This window comes from Phacochoerus africanus, chromosome 10 (assembly GCF_016906955.1).
Source record: "Phacochoerus africanus isolate WHEZ1 chromosome 10, ROS_Pafr_v1, whole genome shotgun sequence".
Lineage (NCBI taxonomy): Eukaryota > Metazoa > Chordata > Mammalia > Artiodactyla > Suidae > Phacochoerus > Phacochoerus africanus.
In genome coordinates this window covers 69,598,606-69,617,873 of record NC_062553.1, presented here as the reverse complement: position 1 = coordinate 69,617,873, position 19,268 = coordinate 69,598,606, and the positions used below count along the sequence as shown (strand labels likewise).

The following is a 19,268-nucleotide window of genomic DNA, read 5'->3' as shown; positions in this document are numbered from 1 at the left end:
AAACTTCAGTGGTTTGACAATCTTTTCAGATTTCCTTCACAGAATAAATTTCCCCCACAACTATATATAGACATTGCTGTTTCAATCACTTTGAACATTCAAAATTATAGCCTGATGTTTATTACTCTATTAAACGAAATAATATTCCAGGAGGAGTTCCCATGGTGGCTTAGCAGAAATGAATGATTGGCATCCATGACGATGCAGATTCGATCCCTGGCTCGCTCAGTGGGTTAAGGATCCAGCATTGCCATGAGCTGTGGTGTAGTTTGCAGATGCGGCTCAGATCTGGTGTTGCTGTGGCTCTGGCATAGGCCAGCAGCTACAGCTCCGATTGGACCCCTAGCCTGGGAACCTCCATATGCTGTGGGTGCGGCCCTAAAAAAACAAAAAGACAGAAAAAAAAAAAGGAAGAAAGAAAGAAAATTTGAACACCTACATCTCAAAGTTTTCGTAAGGACCAAAAACAATACTATATTAAAGGGCTGGGTATAGTAACTGGCACAATGAAGGCACTCAATGAACAGTGGCAAAGATAATCTGAATAATTATATTAATTATTTCGTTATCTTATGGCAAAGATAATGAATAATTATAATAGCACAGCTTGCAACTCGCTTACATTTCAAATTATTGATGGCTTCCAACTATGATCTCCTTTCTCCCTGAGTCCCACTTTGTCACAGCTTCTCTCCTATGTATTCATTTATTCATTCAGCAAATAACTGATAAGCATGTTTATAATTTCCCTGAGGCTGAGAGCTGTAGAGTTAACAACGATAGAGAAACCTAACAGAGGAGGTAGAAAGCCTCCCTCATATAGACCCTTCTTCTCTTTCCTCACAAGCATTAGGATTCCAAGTATTTTCAAGGCTTGGTCCCCTCCAACCCCTTTAGTCTCACCCCAGAACATTCCTCTCCACTCTCCCACCTACGCCTCAGTCACTTGAGCTATTTTGCTCTCCTTGGCCTTGCTGGGTCCGCTGGTTTCTGGATGCACTTCCCATAATCGACCGGTAGAGGGCAGACAATCATGACTGCTGAGTTTCCAGATCAGGCAGCTGCTGCTTATTTAACAAGGAAAAACACTCCCATCGTGATGGGATAAGTAATGGGGGTAGAGGGTCTCATTAGGCGAAGGCAGGTCTGGGAAAGAGATTTACAGCAGGGGTATCAGTATGTCAGATTACCCTTCCGTGGCACTCCATATAGAAGCCGCCTCCTCTGCAACTGGGGACGCTGAGCCATTTGGAAGGAGACCCTCCTGCCACAGCAACAACCTGTCACATCCTCGTGATCTGCTGGCAGTGGTTTTGCCTCTCCTTCTTGTTCACTTCCTCCCACCCCACCCTGCTCTCTCTGCCTGCTATTTCAAAATATTTCCCCTAACTCTATTTATTCTTTTAGTTTTAAAATGTTTAATTTACCTTCTAAATAGATCCCATTTTTGATCCTAATGCCATCAAATTGTCCTCAGTGTTTCATTTCTGACATTAATCCTTTATTTTCATTACCTTTATTCACTATTTCATCATGTAAAGCACATTCTAGTCTGAATATACTATCTTCAATCTTAACTCAGCTTTTTTCTTCGATGGATGGTAAATTCTTTTTACTTTAAACTTCCATTTTCTTTTTATTTTCTCTCTCTTATTCCCTGATTTCATTTCTGCCTTCTCTTTATATTCCTGCTGAATTTCGTCTTTCTCCTCCAGGAGCCCCTTCTCTTGTTTCTCTCTCTCTCTCTCTCTCTCTCTCTCTCTCTCTCTCTCTCTCTGTGTGTGTGTGTGTGTGTGTGTGTGTGTGTGTGTGTGTGTACTATGATGGTTAGCCAGAACTATATAGGGGTGAAAGCCATGGAGAGAGCCCCTACCACTATCCCAGGAAGTTGGAGGGTTTTGTGTAGCCTGGCCTTTGACTTCCAATATGTATCCCCCAGAACATTCCAGAAGTTTCTACACTAGCTGTCTCTATGCTACTGCTTTCTTCACACAGAAAACACGGTGAATTCACCAGGACAGGGATGCTTCCTAATATTTCACACTTTTTATTATCTAGCCCTTATATGAAGAGTTTCATGTTTTAAAAATTATAACCAGCAATATTACCCCCTGTTTAGGGCACACTAACTGCTGCATGTTGATAGTTATGCATATGTACTTTGAGCCAGGTAACTTGGGTGCAAATTCCAGCTCAACAACTTATTTACCTTTTGCAAGCTCTCTTACCAGTTTTCCTTGCCTGTTCAGCCTCGGTTTCTTCACAATTAAAATAGAGTAGTCATATTAGCTACCTCCTGAATCTGCAGTAAGGATTTGGTGAGATGACATGCATAAAGGGTGCCAGAGAATTTCCACCAGAGAAAGCAAAGCCTGAACTCCAGAAGTAAAGCAGACTTCTTCCTCATGATATTCTGACACCAAGCCTCGGCTGAAGAAAGAATGGAGAACTAGATGTTACAGTGGTCTTTGGATGCCCACTGGGATGTTGTGAGGTCTAGCTGGTGATCAGCTCGCCTTGGGAGCTGAAGAAAGGACATCAGGGGTCAGCTGGCTTGTGAATTTTACTGCCATAAAACAGAACGAGTAACAACCTTATGCTTTCTGACCATGAGAATATGTTTATTCCCAAAAAACTTTGCCTCACTTGGCAAGATGATATTGTTGGACTAATCCTATCTAGGCCCTACTACAGCATATCTTAGAGCAAATAAATTAATTAGAACTAAGCCACCACGAATGATCTTGAGGGAGAAGGAACTCTGAGGACCAGGGTCTGCTTTCTCCTGAGGACAGGATCAGGGCATATGAGGAGAGCAGGAAGGGTGAGTAGCTACTGTAGAGGAGTTGCCCCACTGCCAGGAGATGGATTGTTTTCAATGCATCGTATTGATTCAGGGTAACCAGAATTTCACCCCTTGGTTTCTCTTTGGATAGTCACCTTTGGTCAATTCCACGTGGGGGCCCTAGCACCATATCCACCACCAGCAGCATTCATGCCAAGGGAGAATGCCCGGGCCATGGGAATATCTGACCTCTAGGCTCAGGAATGGTTTGGGGTGAAGAGGTGGGTGACTGAAGACACTAAGAAAGTCATTTCTCTGTTTGCAGCAGCAAATAAATAGAATCTTTCCTAAGACCTGACAGTGGGTGTTCCATTCAATCCTCCCATGTGGGCGTGATAGGGAGAACAGGGGGAAAAAGCCAATCACTTGTGAGATCCTAATCACCTTATGCTCTCAGGGGCCAAGGACAAGACCAGCTGCCCTAATGTTGTGTGTCCGGTATGTGCAACTTCCAAGGCCAAGCCTGTCATGCTTTAGTCACCTCACTCCCAGTCAGAAGCCCAGTCTCTCGAACTATCTGTCATCACAGTGATGTTTCCACATCCCTAATCAGACCCGTCTCCCGCTCGCCTTGCCCTCCCTAACTCATCCTCTTTGTACCTTGAGGCTTTCCCATCAGAAAACTCCCCTATTCTGGGGCTTGGGGATGGAAATGTGCTAAAATGAGGTTATGATGGTTGTACAACTATAAATACAATAAAATTCACTGAATTATTTTTTAAAAAAAGAACACTGCCCTATATCCACAGCCTCTTTTCTGAACCATTTCTTGCTCTATATGAAAACATGAGGCTCCCCAGAAGACACAGCATCCCCAAGACCCCGGAAGAGGAGTTTATTTTGTTCAGTTGCCACTTACCTTAGCACCTAGTTCCCTTTTACCGCTCCCTGCCTGTCTCTCCTTTATCCTCTTTTAAATGCCATAGCTCTTTTGAGGTACTTGCCGTCAAACACTGACATCCTCATCCCTCTTTATTTATGCCACATATGGGAAGCCTGGTGAGGTCCCCTCATTTTTGATGATTTCAGACCCCATTAATTGCCCTGCTCTCCACCATTATCTTGACTTCCATCATCTTCTATAGTTTCAACAACTACCTTTAATGATCCACACGGGGCAGATTGATTATAAAAATGGACCCACTGCCTACCTTTCTTGTATCTGTGCCCTTTACACTGTCACTTTCCAAATGTTTACTTCTCAGGAAGGAAGTCTATGTCCACATCCCTTTAAGCTGGGCCCACCCTATGACCCTCCTTACAGCAGAACTGACATTGCATAGTTCCACACATCGCCTTCCTCCCAGTTGCCATATAAAGAGGTCTGGGATCACCTGCCCAAGAACAGAAGACCACATGCCTCAGAGATAAGGCTTCCTGGGCCAACCAGCTCCCAGCTGACTGAGCAACTGACCTAATAGCTGACCACAGACTGGGGAAAGCCCAGCTGAAAGTGGCTGAGGCTGACCCGGGCCCACAAACTCATCAAATCAACACACAGACACATGAGCACTAATGGATGCTCTGTAAAGCCACTATAATTTGGTGTGATCTGTTACACAGCAAACATTAACATATATATCATACGAGGAAAAGATGAGGGAGAAAAAGATTGGACCGTGACTGCAGCAGTGGGAGGGCAAGAGAGTGGACAGCAGAGTGGAAGGATGAGATATTCTAATAGATGCTGTGAATGCGTGAGTAGAAAAGAGCGTGGGATTGAAGTCTACTGCCAGCTTCATTCAGAAACCCTTTATACATAGAACACACATTGGGAAACCCTGTTCAAGGGTAAAGAGATTGTATTCTACTGGCAACATTTCTGACCAGTAGGATTCAGTATACGTAACAGCACCCAAATCAGAATAGCACTTTATAAAGTAATAACTTATAGTCATAAAATGTTCTCATTTACAATGTTTTCACATGTACTATATATATATGATCTATGTGTGTATATATAATTATATGGATTTCCATGGTCATACCCAAGTTTGGAAAGCACTGTACATCATTCCCCTTCACCTTCCCCTGGAGTGCCTTCTGCAGATTAAAAGTATAACCACGCTACCTCACCTTCAGATGACAGTCAACTAAAAGGGATCTATCCTTAGTAAATATTTTTCTTTGTAGCTTCAAATGTAGAAATTTGGTTGGAAGTGACAAACATATTTCTATTCAACAACAACAACAACAAAAAAAAAAAGAGCTTTTAAATTAAGCCTACCTACAATAAAACAGGTTGCTTTAAACTGCAGAATAGTCTCAATTCATCTGACCTCCGATATGACATTTAGCTATTGCATTGATTATGTAATACTTATCTATGCACCCACTTTACAGATCTCCATACTTGCTCCCTTGTTGGAATTAAGAAACATGCTAAACAAAGATCCTTACTTTTGCTTCTCAGTTTGGAATTCCTGCTCCTGAGCTTTGCACAAGTCCTCTTTAAAGTTGATGACTTTGTCACAGGATAAAGGTGGAGAAATGTAAGTTCCATCGACTTGAAGATCATCAAAGCAAGGCTTCCGGAAGGCATATGAGTCGTCACAGCAGTGACCCACGCCAGCATTGATAGGCTCTGTCTCGTGTCTTCTGCATAAAGCTCCAAGCATTAGCTTTGCCTTTCCCAGAAGAGAATTAAAATAAGAGACATAAGGTGTGTGGTCATTATTATTAATATTTGTGCAGAGAAAAGTATTCTTGAATTCCAGTTTCTGAGAATTCAGCCTGGGTTTCACTGTCTGCAGAAGAGCAAGAGTGTCAGGCGAAGGCTGGTTCTCAGCCTTATCCTCCTTCTTCCTGTCATCCTCAAGGTCAGTCCCCTTGAACCCACCTCCCGGTTCCTCCCCAACCCAGTTTTTAGGCCAACATTGACTTGAGGCAGGAGTTTCCTATGCTCCATCAAATTAAAACCAAGCCTCAAGTGAACACAACTGCTAATTTGACCCTTTGAGTCTATCTGTAAAAATACCCACATCTTTTTTTTTTTCTGTCTTTTTGCCATTTCTAGGGCCACTCCCATGGCATATGGAGGTTCCCAGGCTAGGGGTCAAATCGGAGCTGTAGCTGCCAGCCTACACCAGAGCCACAGCAACGAGAGATCTGAGCCACGTCTGCAGCCTACACCACAGCTCATGGCAACACCGGATCCCTAACCCACTGAGCAAGGCCAGGGATTGAACCCACAACCTCATGGTTCCTAGTCGGATTCGTTAACCACTGAGCCATGATGGGAACTCCAAGAATACCCACATCTTAATTCAACTTCCCATGTAAGTTGATTCAGGATGAAGGATAGCCTAGTTAATAGACTCAACTATTCATGTCATTGGAAAGACATCCCCAGGTTTTGCAAAGTGATGGTCTTACTCCTATTGCTGATCAAAGACAAGTGGCATGAACTGACCTAAAAAGATTCTTCTGATAACAGAATGATCTGGTTCCATTGACAATTCATAGATGTGTTCACCAACATGAGCTTGGTTGCTGAGGCTGAGAGTTCAGAACTTAAACAACAAGCAAACATGTAGCTGCTAATGTGCTTACCGAGTCCTCCATGCAAGCAAGCTGTAGCTCATCATTCAGTGGACAACATTTGAAGGCAGCAGCTGCCATGTTCTTCGTGAATACAACCAACTCTTGAGCAGATAGCTGTGGGGCTTTCTTAGTATAAAGCACTATGAGCCTGAAAGAATAATTTCTTCTTACTCCTGGCAATGGCTATGTGCCCCAAATGAAGAATTCTTCAAAGTCTTCCTCACATCTGATATTGTCTCTGATTGAGGGTGAGCGAGTTATCAGATTGGTTGAAGTCTACCCTTTTAGTTCTGGTTCCAGTGGCCCAATGACTTATTCGATATGCCTGGAATTCTCTTTCCACCTCAATATTGCTCCAATCCAAGCCATCTTTTTTTCTACTTATCAAGGATACTATTGATAGCTAATTTGGATGGCTGCAAAATCAGACTCAGTAAAACAGCTTCTGAAATAAATACATGCACAGCATATATTACTAAATCATTTATTGATTGTCTACAATATGTAGGAATAGGAGCAACAGCAACGATCAGGGAACAGTTCCAGCGCTCATGGGCTTGCACCCTAATGGGGGAGATAGACGAATACACTCACGGTAATGAGAGGAGTGCCAAGCTCTGTAGCTGCACACGGCATGGCATCTAACCCCCTCCTCACAGAGGTCAGGTAGGGCTCTCAAAAGAAGTGACAGGTGAGCTGAGATCTGACAATCACTGAAAATGAGCTATATGAAGGGGGGTGAAAGTGGGAGGGGAGCTTTTGGAAAGTTATTGTGTGTGATTTTACAGTCTTGATTGGGGAGACTGGGAATTGGAGAGAGGAGAGGAAAGAAAGCTCAAGTCCAGAAGCAGATTTACCTTGCTTTTAAGATAATTATTGTAGCTGTATGAGGACTGGGTTGGAGGTGGGCAAGAGGCCAAGTGAGGGAAGGAAAGACAAGACCAATAATCCGAGTGAGCGATGGTGCTGGCCTGAACTAGAAGAGTGGTGGTTGTGGGAATCAAGGGATTCAGAGAGACAGTGCGTTTTTTTTTTTTTTTTAATTTTGTGGCCACATTCGTGCCATGTGGAAGTTCTAGCAATTGAATCTGAACCACAGCTGAGAACCATGCCACAGCTGCAGCAATGCTGGATCCTTTTTAACCCACTGCCCCAGGGCCGGGGATTCAACCCATGCAAAGGAAGCAGTCTGAGCCAGTGCAGTCAGATTCTTAACCCACTGAGCCACAGCAGGAACTTCTAGAGAAAGATTTTAATGAGAAAGACTTTACAGAATTGGATTTAAGGACTACCAAATATCAGAATCGTTTATTGCAAAAATATTATAATAGAGTTAGAGGAAGAATTTAGCTATAACATTCAATGAAATAGGAAACCTAATCCAGTACTTCTTAAAGCATGACCCCTGGACTGGCAGTGTTAGAATCCTTGGGTACTTGTTTGAAATACAAGTCCTCATGCCCCATCCCAGATTTGCTGCATCAGAAACTTTAGGGGTGGGTTGTGTTTTAACAAGTGTTCCAGGTCATTTTGCTTCAGGCTAAAGTTTGAGAGCCACAGGTCTAATCCCCAAATTAGACATCAACCACTAAACGCAATATAAAAGAAAATAAGTCAAATATTCTCTCTGAAACAATAATTTTTCTGGATCCACTATTCTGGACATTTAATTTAAGCTCAATATTATGGGACACTAGTCCAAACTGAAGTTTTCCCCAATACTCTGCTTCTAAATAGGCTATTATGGTAAGATCTTAGGGATTACTGAAAAATTGGCTTTTGTTTTTTGATATCTTAATCTTTGAAATACCATGGGATTTCCCAGGCTCTCAGCACACAGTTGCACACACTCCCTCTGGCAAACAACTAAGGTGTCCATTTAGCTCTGCTCTTGATAGTGAAAATATTGTATTTGCTATATTGACCTGACTTCAAACTGACAAAGAAACCCTAGATTAGATCTCTGTTGCGGCCTTGACTCCAAATTGCAGGCACATCCTCAAACTAAATGTCCAGGTGGGAGGTAGAGGGTTCCTATGAGATTGCAGAAGGGCAGCCAGAGTCTGCTGGCCCCCTAACCTCTGGGCATTGATTGGAGTCTTGGACACGGGCCTAAAAAGCCATGTGAAAACACCCAAGGTTATGTGGAAAGTTAACTATCTTATCAACTTAGAGATAGCTAGGTTAATTCTGTACTGTGTTTTCCCTTGGCCTCTGAGACTTTAAGGTTGAATGTAAACTCTTAGCAACTCTTAGCAGCAGGAGTTAACAAAAACTCACTCATAAGCATAAATCGGGACCATGTCTTGGAAGCATACCTGTCATGGAAGCTACTATCTCCTAATTTCTCACGTAAATCACACAGATTTTTCACACGCTCATGGCTGTCATGAACCACTCTTTGGAATATCTCCTCCTGAAAAAAATAATCAGTGTTTCTCTATCGTTGCAACAATATATCTTGAGGTAAGATTGCAAAACTATCTTCTGTAATAGCTTATTGTCACGGTTTTCCTAATCCCAGGGTTTCATTTACTTAGTGAGTTTGGAAATATTAAAAACAAAACAAACAAACAAACAAAAAAACGCATTTTGCTAAAACAGGAATGACTGTATTTTGTGGTGAAAAAAGTGAGACATCTAGATGAATATTCAGTTTTCTGTGATATGAACTCATTTGTGGGCGCAAATGGCATATTGCAAGCATAAAACAAATTATTCATCAAGCCAGAAAGAGTTCCTTAAAAGTAGTGTACAGATCTAAATTCAATTGATCAGAATGTGTATGTGTGCATATCCGTTATTTTTTTAAAATGCAGCATTCTTATATAAACAGTACAGGTATAGAGCTACAGATAAGGAATAGAAATATAGATATATATTAAGAAGTCATGGTTTAATAAAAACATACCAGACTTGAACACAGTAAAGCACTCCACAAATACACACTGAAGTGAATCACATGGAATTTTTGGAGCTAAAGGCAAATTCAAAGAGTTCTTGACCAGTGCAAATAAAATTCCTGTGGGAAGATGCAAGTGACCTTGCAGACTTAGCTCTTTGGTAAGAGGACTGGTTATCATCTTAAGTAATCAGACCCAGGCCACCTCATCCTAATAAGCAGTGTTTGTTATAGTAAAAATTTTACCAGATTTGCAAACTGTTTGCCTGGACTTAACTCTGAGCCTCATCATCCTTACTGCTTGCCTGACATTGGGCAAGACACTTGAACCTTCTGAAACTCAATATTCTCATGGAGAAAATATAATTAGTACTTCCACCAGCATCTATCTTACCAAGCTGTCATGAGGATCAAAAAAGACCCTGGTTGTAAACCCTAAACATCCATGCTCCTCTAAGGGACTATTATCATGATGATTACTGTAGAGGTCTATAGGGGATGCTGTGAAAGGATGCTGAGAGAAGACCAAGTCACCTTCATTTAGCCTTCTCTCCAGAACAGAAAGATGCTGGGTCTACCAGCTTGAGCCCAGATACAGGAAACACCCATGGCCTCCATCCCTACCTCTTTGTGGATATGAAAGCCATTGATAAGAATAACAAAAGCCAGAACAGTCTGACTCCCTGATAATCCGTAGCTAACAGATTTTCTGGTCAGAGATTGGCAAGGCCATCTGCTTTAGCCATGTCAAGGGCACAACAGGAGCTGCTGCATGTAACCATATGATTTCTGACCTGAGATTGGCACAGTTTCCAGGCCTGCTCCATGGAAATAGTCAACCTCCCCCTGCTCTAATATGCTATGCTTTCATGCTACCTGCTACTGTGCCAACAGAGAAAGTTTCATAGAATACAGAAGCTATGAGGCAGTGACTCACACAGAGAATCGCTACTGTATGACAATGTGGTCCTTGGTTTAGATGGAAATCATAGTTCTTGTGTAGTGCCAGGAATTAGAAAGAACACACATAATCATCTTACAAAAGTATGGCACTACGAGTAGTACTGGACTTTTCTCTATGTTTGTAATCACTTATGAGGCATAGATTTAAAAAAAAAAAAAAAGCAATTTACCCCATGGCTGTAGCATTCCAGAGGATTTTCTAATTTACAGCATTTTCCCAGTAAGTTTTGATACACTGTATCCACTCTTAAAATCACTGGAACAGCCAACTCTGGGTGTCTTCTTGAATATTCATAAAGAAACCTGTATCCATGCGAAACACAGTAGAGAATGAACGGTAAAACTCAGAAGCAAGAGTTTTCTTTCAAAAGCCAACTACAACTACAAAATGTATTCGGTACTCTAACTGACTTTAAGGTATTTGAAAATCTTGAGAGGCTGCCAGGGAAGTTTTATTGGCTATATTTTGAAACCAAGTCAATAAAATTATGTGATTATTCCAAAGTCACACAGTAGTGAGTGACAAGTCCCAAACTTGGAACTAAAACATCCTGATAAGCTTTACTTCATGGCTCAGGATCTCTATTTAACTCTTACTGGAAATTCATTTCAAGTGTTTGAGTGAGAACATTTTTCTCTATGATCTTTGGGGCAAGATTTTAGAAGTATTACAATTTTTTATAAGAAAGTGCTGATGCTGCCTTGGCATTCAATCACCACAGAAACCTTCAAGTATGATTTGTTTATAATCTACACATTCTTCTGGGTCACAAGAAACAGAAATGTGAACTCTAGAATTTTCTTAAAGGAATCATAAAATCACAGGGGGGAGCTTTGAAGTGATCTTAGCCAACTGCCTCATGTACAGTTGGAATCCAAAAGCCTGGAAAATTAGGAGGTCTCAAACTGCATTATTTTATTTATTTATTTTTTTTCTTTTTAGGGCCACACCTGAGGTATATGGAGGTTCCCAGCCTAGGGGTCTAATCAGAGCTGTAGCCACCAGCCTACACCACAGCCACGGCAATGCCAGATCCAAGCCACGTCTACAACCTACACCACAGCTCATAGCAACGCTGGATCCTTAACCCACTGAGCAAGAGCAGGGATCGAACCTGCAACCTCACAGCTCCTAGTTGGATTCCTTTCCACTGGACCACAATGGGAACTCCTGAACTGCATTTCAACACTGATGGAGGACCAAGCTAGCCAGGCACTCAGGTCTCCAACTCATAGTCGAATGTGCTTTCCACTAGGCAGTTGTGCCTATCTACATTTTCAGTACCAAATGCAAGTTTAGAGATAAGTGAGTTCAAGTAGTGATATTTGCTTTCATTAAACCAGTGTCAAATGTAATTTTCAGAAATGTAGCTAAAGTCATTCTACAAGTCTTTCTATGAAGAAAAGTCCAATTCTTACGCTTTGTTGGAATTGAGTTGCTGCAAATAATTCTTCACAAAGCGACTCTGGAAATATTTCAATCACACAGCAACATTTCAATGCCTGCCATTCTGTAAATAAATGATGTCACCATCATCAGCAACTGCAGCCACCTTCAGTGGTGAGCCTGTGAGCCCTGAGGGAACTCAGGTGGCAAAATAAAGAACACCTACCATCTAGCAGCCATCAGACTGCAGCCACTCCCACTGATGAATCCTAAGGCGCACTCAGGATGGAAAGATACAGGATACTGGCCCCAGAGATTTGAGGTGCAGACCAAAGGACTGATTTCAGTGAGCCCAAAACTCTTGCAATTTCCCGTACATAGAAAAACTCTAAATTCTTTAACTTGAGATAGCTGTTTTCTTTAATTAACAATAATCTTTTGATGTTCAGACTACCTGCCCTTTGTTGCAAAACTCCTACACATCCTGGCTCTTCTCCTCACCTTCTTGGAAGAGTTTTCTTAGGGTTATTTGAGATGCTGCCCCCTGAAGTCCTAAGATTGTCCTCCGAATAAACAGCACTCTTAACTTTTAGGTTGTGCTATTTTTTTTTTCATTCAATGTTGTCTTAATACTATACATTGAAATCAGTTTGCTGTATGCCCAAATTAATTTGCACTTCTGAATGGACACCACAGATGTTAGTACTCCATCTCTTTAATCTTGAAATGCCACACCATGACCTCGATAGTAGGTATTCAATTAATTAGAATAGACAAGGTGGCCAAGTTGAAGCTCTTACTTAATGATGCCTCTAAGATACTTGCAGCAAAGCTTGCACACACTTGACATTCACATGTTTTTTTTTTTTTAATTCCTACATTAGATGTCAACATTTAAAAATTAAGAGACTGGAGTTCCTGTCGTGGCGCAGTGGTTAACGAATCCGACTAGGAACCATGAGGTTGGGGGTTTGGTCCCTGCCCTTGCTCAGTGGGTTAACAATCCAGCGTTGCCGTGAGCTGTGGTGTAGGCTGCAGACGCGGCTCGGATCCCACTTTGCTGTGGCTCTGGCGTAGGCCAGTGGCTACAGCTCCGATTCGACCCCTAGCCTGGGAACCTCCATATGCCGCAGGAGCAGCCCAAAGAAATAGCAAAAAGACAAAAATAAATAAATAAATAAAATAAATAAATAAAAATTAAGAGACTTTCGGCTTCCTTCAAAATGCAGTTGACCCAACCACCCAAAGCCAACATTCCCACATGGCAATAAGTAGCTGCAGCCAAATAGTAGCTGCCACCTTAGACTCCACAAAGTATCTCCTCTTGGCCATTTAACCACTCACTCACGTCGTTGGTTAGCCTCTGTCGTTATTCAAATTTGCAACCTTTCCCAAAGAATCCAAAAATACAATGCCCCATTATTAAGATCTTTTACAAAAAGCCGTATTACTCTTGCAGGGAGTCATCTTGCTTGGTAGGGGTTTGTTTGCATATAAACGGATCTTCTGTAAACCTGCTGAGTGGCAGGGGTGAAAGGTCAGGTGTGTCATCATTTTCTGAGGTGATAATGCATTCCCCTCGGAATGGCTCTGGCAGTTCACAGCATGGTGCAAACTTGCTGGATAGGACTGCCTGTTTGGAGCAGATATAGTTCATAAGCCATCTCTGTAAAATAAAAAAGGGAGGGTTCTTTTTGATGACCTCATTGTGAACTTATTTATTGTTATTGTTATTGTCATTGGTAGAAAACAAGAGAAAACCTTGGCATTGTGTATTGCTTTTTCCTTGGCACACTGAGCGACCAAAAAGGTCATTTGTGGTGCGGAATAGGAAAGTTTCTCTACTTGACCTTACTCAAGTGTCACAAACTCTTGTAACATTTCTTAAAGAACTTAAAAGGAGAGAGAATGTATTATCATTTTCATGTGTAGCCCAACAAAATACAAATGAGGAGTTTTATCACTTGCTATCTTTGTTATTGTTTTAGGATCCCAGTTTAGAAAACATTTTGCCTCTGCCATTTCCTATACATAGGACGATTATATTACTGCTATACTTACATATTTACTTTCATCTACATACACACAAGTAGTCTCTTACTTAAGGAACTCATACTCAAGTTGGAAAGTCAAATCATTAAACAATAATAATGATTCCTTATAAAATAAATTGTTAGAGAAATGCACATCTTATCCTCTAGAAGATAAAAGAGAGATTGACAATCCAGACTGGATAAAGGTCAGAGTGGAGATCTCAGTGATCTGAGACATAAAACAACTAAATCACCAACAAAAAGCACAGAAATACAGAGAATGTGGCGTTAAATAGGCCCCAAGAGAGAGCATCTGCTTACAGTATGAGAGCTAAAGCCAGAGGCAGAGAGCATTGCCTTGGTCCATGACAGCTGGAACTACCATATCAGGCAACTCTAATTTCCACTGCTCTGAGTGTGCACCCATCTGGGAATGGCCCCAAAGTGCTTTGAGGATTGGTTTGGAGGTTACAAATAAATTTTGGCATATAGCTGAATGCACAAGCACAGAATTCATGTATAGTGAAGATTGACTGGAAAATGCTTAAATAAATCTGTACCAAAGAAATAGAGACACTGTCACACCAGATGTATCTTCATCCCTGCATCAGGTTCACAGGCAAACTGTCGGAGGACAGGTAAGTCTCAATACTAGTTATTTCAGAGACTTTGGAAGGAAAACAATTCTAACTCATTTTTTAGAAGTGAGCATAATGGGATACAAAAATCTAATCAAGTATGTGCCAAAAAGTTCTAGTTCCATTTCACATCTAAACATAAAAGGGGAAATTTGACATACATACACACAGAGAGAGACAGAGGGAAAGAGAGAGAGAAAAAAAAGAGAAGAGGTCAAAAATATAGTAAAATGAGACTGGCTTGAGCAATGTACATGTAGGAAGAAATAAAGAAATCTAATACAGGAGTTCCCGTCGTGGCTCAGTGGTTAACGAATCCAACTAGGAACCATGAGGTTGCAGGTTCGATCTCTGGCCTTGCTCAGTGGGTTGAGGATCCGGCGTTGCAGTGAGCTGTGGTGCAGTTCGCAGATGAGGCTCAGATCTGGCATTGCTGTGGCTCTGGCGTAGGCCAGTGGCTACAGCTCCAATTCAACCCTTAGCCTGGGAACTTCCATATGCCATGGCAGTGGCCCAAGAAATGTCAAAAAAACAAAAAAACAAAAAAAAGGGGGAAGAAATCTAATACAATTCACCAGTGGATAAGTCATACAGTACAAATCAAATGATCATCTTAAGAAGACAAAAGAATCCTTAGTAATATTTAGAATCCACCCCAATTAAATTATCACAAAATAGTCTCTAAAATAGAAGGAAAAATCTCAACACATAAACAATGGCTTTGTCAAGCCAATAACTCTAAACCTGTTACCTTTATAGTCTGGAATAAGACCGGAGGTCCAGAAAAATCTACAGTTATTTTATACTGCTTATGAATACTAGCCAATAAAATTAAATAACTGGAGATTGTTCTAGCACAGTTGGTCATGGTGCAGACTATAATGGGAGCTGTTCTACAGTTTCCAGTTTGCAATAAGTATTGTTCATATATTAAGGGGCTTTAAGATTTTGTTTAGTTTTAATTACAAGTGTAAGCCCCCAAATTTGCTGTAATTTTCCCCAAAATTCACCTAATCATCATGCAAAAAGAATTCTGAGAGCTTGTCCTGAAGAGCCAGCACGACTTCTACGTGAGCGGGACAGTATTCCTTCTAGTACCAACCGAGATTCTGGCCACACAGAAAGTAATCCAAGGAGCAGCTTTAAATTGTCTATTTTCAGGATGGAATTGACAAGTGGTGGAGCTGAATGTGGTATTGACCCTGGTACCCAATGGCCAACTGCAACAGCTGCCAAGGAAAAGCTACAGTCTAACCCCAATTCTCTACTCCAGCAAAGTAAGCAGTTAAGGACTCAGAATCCTAGGGATTCTACTGAGTGTTCTATTCAAAGATTTTTTTTTTTATTTTAATTACAATCGTAACCCACATCCTTTAATCTGTTATGGAATGGGGTTAAAATTGTTGAAAGTTAAATTTGGGGGCATTCCTGCCCATAAGGGTCCTGGATATCTCACTGAAATCATGATTTTAGCCTTTCTTTGTTTCTGTCTTATTTTTTATCATGATGAAAATTTGCAGAGTGAATAGGAGCATAACTTGTAACTTGTGACTAACGCCCTTTCAGGTTTTTAACAGCGACAATTTTTTTCCTTCTCTGGGATTTTGAAACTTTACTTTTGGACTTAGGGCACATGGGTTCTAGGCTGTCCATGCTCCACTGCCCTGGCCCCCGATGCCACATATTTGTTTTGGCAGCTTCTTCTTTCCTCCAGGCAGATATGGCCTGCGGGTACAGTTTGCAATTCCAAGACTTGCTCGTGACTCAAAGATGAATGAAACACAACCCCAGTTTGGAAGGAAATTAGAGTCAGCACTAAAAATTTAAGAATGAAAGAATAAAGTAAAGTAAGATAGGATGAAGAGGGATGGAAATAGGAAGGAAGGAAGGAAGGGAGGAAGGAAAAGGAAAAAAATGTTGCATGAGCTAAAAGAGAGAGGAGGGGAAATATCCTTCTGTTGGAAACACTGAGAAATGATAATTACTTTTTTAGTTTCATTATATACCACTGTCACCTTTATTTAAGAATATCGCAAGTATTTTAAAGGCTGAAATGAGTTTTAAGAAGAAAGCGGATCTTACCCTGCCAAGCACACATGCTACCGAATTTCCTTCACAACAGATCTGATGCAGACTTTGAATATCCATGGCCAGTTTGGCAATTTCAGAAAGGTTAGCTTTAGGCAGTTTTTTAGCCAACAGAACCAATTCCCTGAAAATTTAAAAAAAAAATACATTTTAAACAGGTTTTTTAACTTAATCTTTTCCAAAATTAATTCTAGTTCATTGAGTAACCAAAAGAATAAAAACATATTTGCAAATGTGGGATGAAGAGAGGTGTATATATATGATAAAAATGTTTTCTATTTCTTCATGTTAGAACCCAGAACCATATGAAGATCTAACTCATAAAATGAAAATTATTCAATTCATAATCATGTAAATACTGTCACTTTTATCATTTAAAGTACAGATTTAAAAAGTTGAGTCGTTTAGATGGGTTACTTGGGAATTTATCTGACTTGACTTCCCAAATAAAATTCTTTACCATAAGGACAATAATTACAGAAGGTTGGGTTCTCTTTTACCCTCTTTGTTGACAACCAAGCAACATTCCTGACATTTTTCTAGAAATATGAAAAATGAGCTTGCCTTATAAGGAGAACGGAGCTTCCAGGCAGCCCAATACTGTCCTAAGTTGGGGAAGAAGGTGATGTAAGGAAGATGCGTGTCTTCAGGGGTAAACCTGGACAGACACACGGTCTGGACCAAGAAAGAGGCACCCGGAGGAACATCAGATTCTCCTCCCACCCCACACTCTTCCATGCTCACCCCCAAACACCAATCACTTGTTCTGTTCTTTGTGACATTACAGCCAAAACCTTTCCTATCTTCCAATAGAAAAATACATTTTGTCCTCCAAGCTTTCCCGTGTAGAACAATTAAGCGTATGCCTCTGAACGTGAAGAATCTTTTGTGCACCGACAAAGAACCTCAAAGGATTTGAGCTGACGGAAGAAATTGAGGCAGGAGATACTGGTGGAGATGAGGATTGTGTAAGTTCACGCACAGCCTTCGGGCCCTCTTGAACAGGCAAGTAGCACTGTGGGGAGAAAGGGGGTGACTTGCCTTTCTCTGAGAGATGTTAGTAAATGAAAGATAAATGATTTTTTTCCAAGGAGTTTAATCCAAAATGGCGATCCAAAGCAACAAAGTCCCCAAATGTAAATAGGCAACTTACACTGCTTTTGCTACTTTGTGGTTGAATTTAATTCCAATTTCACATAAATGGTGATGCCTCAAAGATATTTCTCTAACATACTTTTTGATGGGTTGCAGCTGTAATTAGAAAAATGACTCATCAAAGAACTATGGTAACAACAGAAAAAGTCCATCTCATTGTTAGTAAAGAAGAGAGAAAAATAAAAACCATGTATCTCCTCACAAATGGAAAGATTTTATTGTCTTATCTAAGGCCAAATGCAGATGCATACTTTGGTAAAGATTATTTAAAAATAAAATATCATCTCATTTTCCCAGAGATCATTTGCCCCAGAACTTAAACATTTGGAGTGTAAATGAGAACAAGAAACTGAGCAAATAAAAGTCCAGAGATCCACTAGATGAATTTCAATAATATCCTTACTGTTATGTTTTGGTTTTATTCAGATTAGTAGCCCTGTCATCTTGAACATGTCTCCAGTGCTTGTCTAAAATATGTGCTTTAGTTTTACAATGTGCATTGAGTCCTCCCCCTCAAAAATGTTCATATTCTTTAAGCTAGAATTTTGACATCTGAAATTCCATTCCAAATTAATGTTTCTGCATAGATAAAAACATAATTATGCAAAAAAGAACATGTATGTTTGTTGCAACAGTAAAATTTTGGAGACAATACGTCTCAAAAGCATAGTGATGATTAAGTAAATAATGGCACATTATTCTTGAAAATATGTATATATCCAATAAAAAGGACATATATTTAAGTCTCTAGTCAAAATTATATATCCATTGTGAGCACAACATACAAAATAAAATCTGTCAATAAAAAAAAGAAAAAAAAGGGAAATATACCAAAATTGGTATCTCTGTGTGATGGGAATATACATAACTTTTTATTATGTTTTTCTTTTTGTTTTTTAGGGCCAAACCTGCAGCATATGGAGGTTCCCAGGCTAGGGGTCGAGTCAGAACTGCAGCTGCTGGCCTATGCAGCAATGCGGGATCCAAGCCACATTTGCTACCTACACATTTGCTACCAACACTGGATCCTTAATCCACTGAGTGAGGCCAGGGATCAAACCCACATCCTCATGGATACTAGTCGGGTTCATTACAGCTAAGCCACAGGGGTAATTCCCATATAAGTAATATTTTAAAGTTTCAGAATAGCTCTATTATTTCACTTAAAACATTATATTGACCATATATTATTTTTACTTTGGGTAACAGCACCTTATGATGTGCTATTTTTAAGAATAAATTGGAAATGTATACAGAGGCAAAACACAAACTGCAAAACTGACGCAACAATAATGATTTATATTTTATAATTAATTATGAATATAATTATTATTTTGTCCTTATTTGGTTATATTGTACACATTTGAAATCAAATACAAACAAGCTTATCCACTTCTTCATAAGAGAGTCTGTGAAGACAACTCAAACTACATTCTCTGATCATAGCAACAATTTTTTTTTTTGGCCCTCTAGGACCACACTGTGGCATATGGAGGTTCCCAGGCTAGGGGTCCAATCACACAACCACAACAATGCCAGATCAGAGCCACATCTGCAACCTACCCCACAGCTCACAGCAATGCTGGATCCTTAACCCACTGAGTGAGGCCAGGGATTGAACCCGCAACCTCATGATTCCCACTCAGACTTGTTTCTGCTGAGCCACAATGGGAACTCCTCATAGACAGAATTTTTATACAATTTTTATACAATT

At 40.5% G+C, this 19,268-nt stretch overlaps 1 protein-coding gene across 1 annotated transcript in view; it reads right to left on the bottom strand.

Annotated features, from left to right (window-relative positions):
- Window positions 1-19,268, bottom strand: part of LOC125137443 (alpha-fetoprotein-like) — a 32,544-nt gene that overhangs the window by 3,008 nt on the left and 10,268 nt on the right. The window contains exons 6-12 of the mRNA XM_047798127.1: window positions 17,553-17,650; window positions 16,394-16,523; window positions 13,092-13,306; window positions 10,424-10,556; window positions 8,707-8,804; window positions 6,398-6,536; window positions 5,246-5,472 (exon numbers count right to left, since the gene is read on the bottom strand). Of these exons, the coding sequence (XP_047654083.1) occupies window positions 5,246-5,472; window positions 6,398-6,536; window positions 8,707-8,804; window positions 10,424-10,556; window positions 13,092-13,306; window positions 16,394-16,523; window positions 17,553-17,650 (1,040 nt within the window). The remainder of the gene's footprint in view (window positions 1-5,245; window positions 5,473-6,397; window positions 6,537-8,706; window positions 8,805-10,423; window positions 10,557-13,091; window positions 13,307-16,393; window positions 16,524-17,552; window positions 17,651-19,268) is intronic.